The sequence below is a fragment of the Neophocaena asiaeorientalis genome, unplaced genomic scaffold, assembly GCF_003031525.2.
Source record: "Neophocaena asiaeorientalis asiaeorientalis breed wild unplaced genomic scaffold, Neophocaena_asiaeorientalis_V1.1 scaffold809, whole genome shotgun sequence".
Lineage (NCBI taxonomy): Eukaryota > Metazoa > Chordata > Mammalia > Artiodactyla > Phocoenidae > Neophocaena > Neophocaena asiaeorientalis.
The window spans coordinates 126045-129003 of record NW_020174709.1 but is presented as its reverse complement, the minus strand read 5'-3'; the positions used below and the strand labels follow the sequence as shown (position 1 = coordinate 129003).

The window sequence follows — 2959 nt, the reverse complement described above, 5'->3', positions numbered from 1 at the left end:
TTGGTTTGAGGTGTCAACTTCAAAGCACCAGAATAGAGGGGGCCCTGGACTTGCCAACAGTTGACACGATGATCCTGACTGTAAACTGAGAAGACTGTCACATCCCACAACAGAGGCTTCCGACTGGCAGCCCCGGCTGTTATTCCAGTACACCCCAGGCAGGGCTGGCAGGCTGCAGTCTAAGGTTCTAACATCCTCCACAGGGTTCTCAGGGGACAGGGTGACCAAAACAGAAGCCTTGAGGGGGCCTAGAGCAGTGCCCTCAAGGACCCTGCAGAGGTGGCCTTGGTTAAAGCCAGGGAGGAATCTCCCCACTGAAGGTGCTAATAGCATCTTATTCTCCTCCCTCCAGGTGTCCACATCCTCTGACCTCCTGTCTATACTCCTTCCTGCTGTCCTTGACCATGCCTCAGAGTCAGAAGAGTAAGGCCCATGCTGGTGATGAACGCCACCAGGCCGGAGATGAGACCGAGTTGTGGGGGTGCCCAGGCCATAGCAGCAGCAGAAGAGGAGTCCACTACCACCTCCTCTCCTCAGTGTGGAGGCATCACCCAAAGTCTGCCAACTGCTGGGTCATGTAGCACTGCCCAGGAGCCTCAAAGAGCACCAACTACCACTACTTCTGCAGGCGTTTCTTACACGATATCTGATGAAGCTTCCAACAGCCAACATGAGGATAGGGCAAGCGCCTATGAGGTCCCATCCTTCACTGAGAGCTGGGGAACTGTCTTGTTAACCAGGAAAGCTGGGTTGTCGGAGCAGCAGTTCCTTCTGTACAAGTATAAAATGAAACAGCCCATTATGAAGGAAGATATGCTGAAGATTGTCCACCAAAGCTACCACGACCGATTTGCTGAGATTCTCAAGAGAGCCTCTGAGCGCACTGAGATAGTCTTTGCAGTAGATGTGAAGGAAGTCGACTCAACCAGTCACTGCTATGATCTTGTCAGCAAATTGAAACTTCCCAACAATGGGAGGGTGCGTGGTGGAAGGGGGTTACCCAAGACTGGTCTCCTGATGAATCTCCTGGGTATGATCTTCATGAAGGGCAACTGTGCCACTGCGGAAGACATCTGGAAATTCCTGAGTATGATGCGAGTGTATGCTGGAAGGAAACATTTCATCTCTGGGGAGCCCAGGAAGCTCATCACCAAAGATTTAGTGAGGCTGAAGTACCTGGAGTACCGTCAGGTGCCCAACAGTGATCCTCTGTGCTATGAGTTCCTGTGGGGCCCGAGAGCCCGCGCTGAAACCAGCAAGGTGAAAGTCCTGGAATTTTTGGCAAAGGTCAATGACACAGTTCCCAGCGCCTTTCCATCTTATTACAAAGAAGCTTCGCGAGATTTAGAAGAGAAAGCCAGAGCCATGGATGCAGCCAGGGCTGACACTACTGCCAGTCAGTGCACCTTCCAGGGCCATGCCCAGCAATATCTTCCCACCCCTGTTGAAGTCTGAGGTTTTTTATCCCCCAGACAAGAAAATATAACATCACAATAGGGATTATATTCTTGGAAATGTGAAAGAATCCCACAGTAAAAGTTAGGATAATGGAATAGAAAAAAAAGTAAAACATGATCAATCTTAGTTTTCCTTGTTCCTTTTAATCTTTAGCTTTGTAAAAATAATTGATTTATACTCTGAGTTTCTTAGCTTCTTCAAGAAAGAGAAATTAAATCTTAATAAATTACACCTTGTGTTTACTGGCTCTTTTATTCACCAAACATTGAGTATCTGCTCTTTGGAAGGTTCAGTGTTAGTACCGGGGATGCTAAGAAAGAAAATCCAGCCTCTACTCATAGAATTTTAGAGCCTGTGAGTTGCACTCATATGATTAAGATACTGGAATATTCTCTATGACCTATAGGTAAAGTAAAAAGAATGGGTGAGGAGAGGGTGTTCCTTATGATAGCAGTTAAGTGTAAATTTCCTGAGCAAGGCAGTTTGGGACTTTAGGAAACTGCAAGTCCTCAGTGGAATGTAATTTTCATTTCCATTGTGTGGTGGGCTAGTTGAGGTCCTGGAAGTGGTGAGTAGAGGCCAAACCCTCCAACAGTATGCTTCAGAGTTGACAGAAAAAACCCTCTATTAGTCTGCTCAGGTTGCTATAACAATACCACAGACTGGGTGGCTTAAACAACAGCCATTTATTTTTCTCTATGGAAGTTGGGAAGTTCACATTCCTTGTGAGAGCTCTCTTCCTGGCTTGCAGACAGCAACCTTCTCTCTGTCCTCACATGGCAGAGAGAGTGAGTTCTGGTCTCTCTCGCTCTTCTTCTAAGACCACTAATTGCATCATGGGTGCCCCGTCCTCATGACTTCATCTAAACCTAATTACTTCCCCAAGATTTCACCTCCAAATACCATCGTATGGAGGCGGGGTGGGGGTGGGGGCGGTGGTTAGGGCTTCAACATATGAATTTTGCGGGGACACAAACATTCGGTCTATAATGGAAAACTGCTGCTACAAGTTACTTTGGGATTGTGGGTAAACCATAGAAAAATCTCCACCTGGGGCAGGAAAGGAAGGTGTCCTTTGCTCTTGTTCTAGCACAGATTGTGCAAACTAGGTGCTCTACACACATTGTCTCCAGGGAGTTTCTGAAAAATAACGGGGATGTCCCCTTAGGTGAGACGCCAAGAAACCACTGTGCTGAGACTCTTTGCCCCAAACTGAGAGAGCTAGAGTCTGCTCCATTATAAAGGCATTTTAATTAGGTTATCTTGCGTATAATTTGGCAAACTCTCAAGTGAGGGATAGCTTTTAGACGAGGGTATAATGAATGAAAACAGAGGTGGTTTGGATGGAAGGGCACCTGGAAGGGATGGTAGGACTTGTTCTTTGACACCAATCTAGGAGCTTGAGCTGCATCCAGCTGGGGAAAACAACTCCACATCTGAATTAAATGATAAACACTCTAATTGGGAACGTTAGTTTCACCAACTAGAGAGAATTTTTGGT

The 2959-nt window shown here is 46.8% G+C and overlaps 1 protein-coding gene across 1 annotated transcript; it reads left to right on the top strand.

The window, feature by feature from the left end:
* The first annotated feature begins 404 nt into the window (after positions 1-404).
* On the top strand, positions 405-2315 carry LOC112409644 (melanoma-associated antigen B5-like). The gene is given in 3 exon segments (XM_024759859.1): positions 405-472; positions 474-1396; positions 2248-2315. Coding segments are annotated over 3 exon segments (1059 nt in total).
* The last annotated feature ends 644 nt before the right edge of the window (positions 2316-2959 follow it).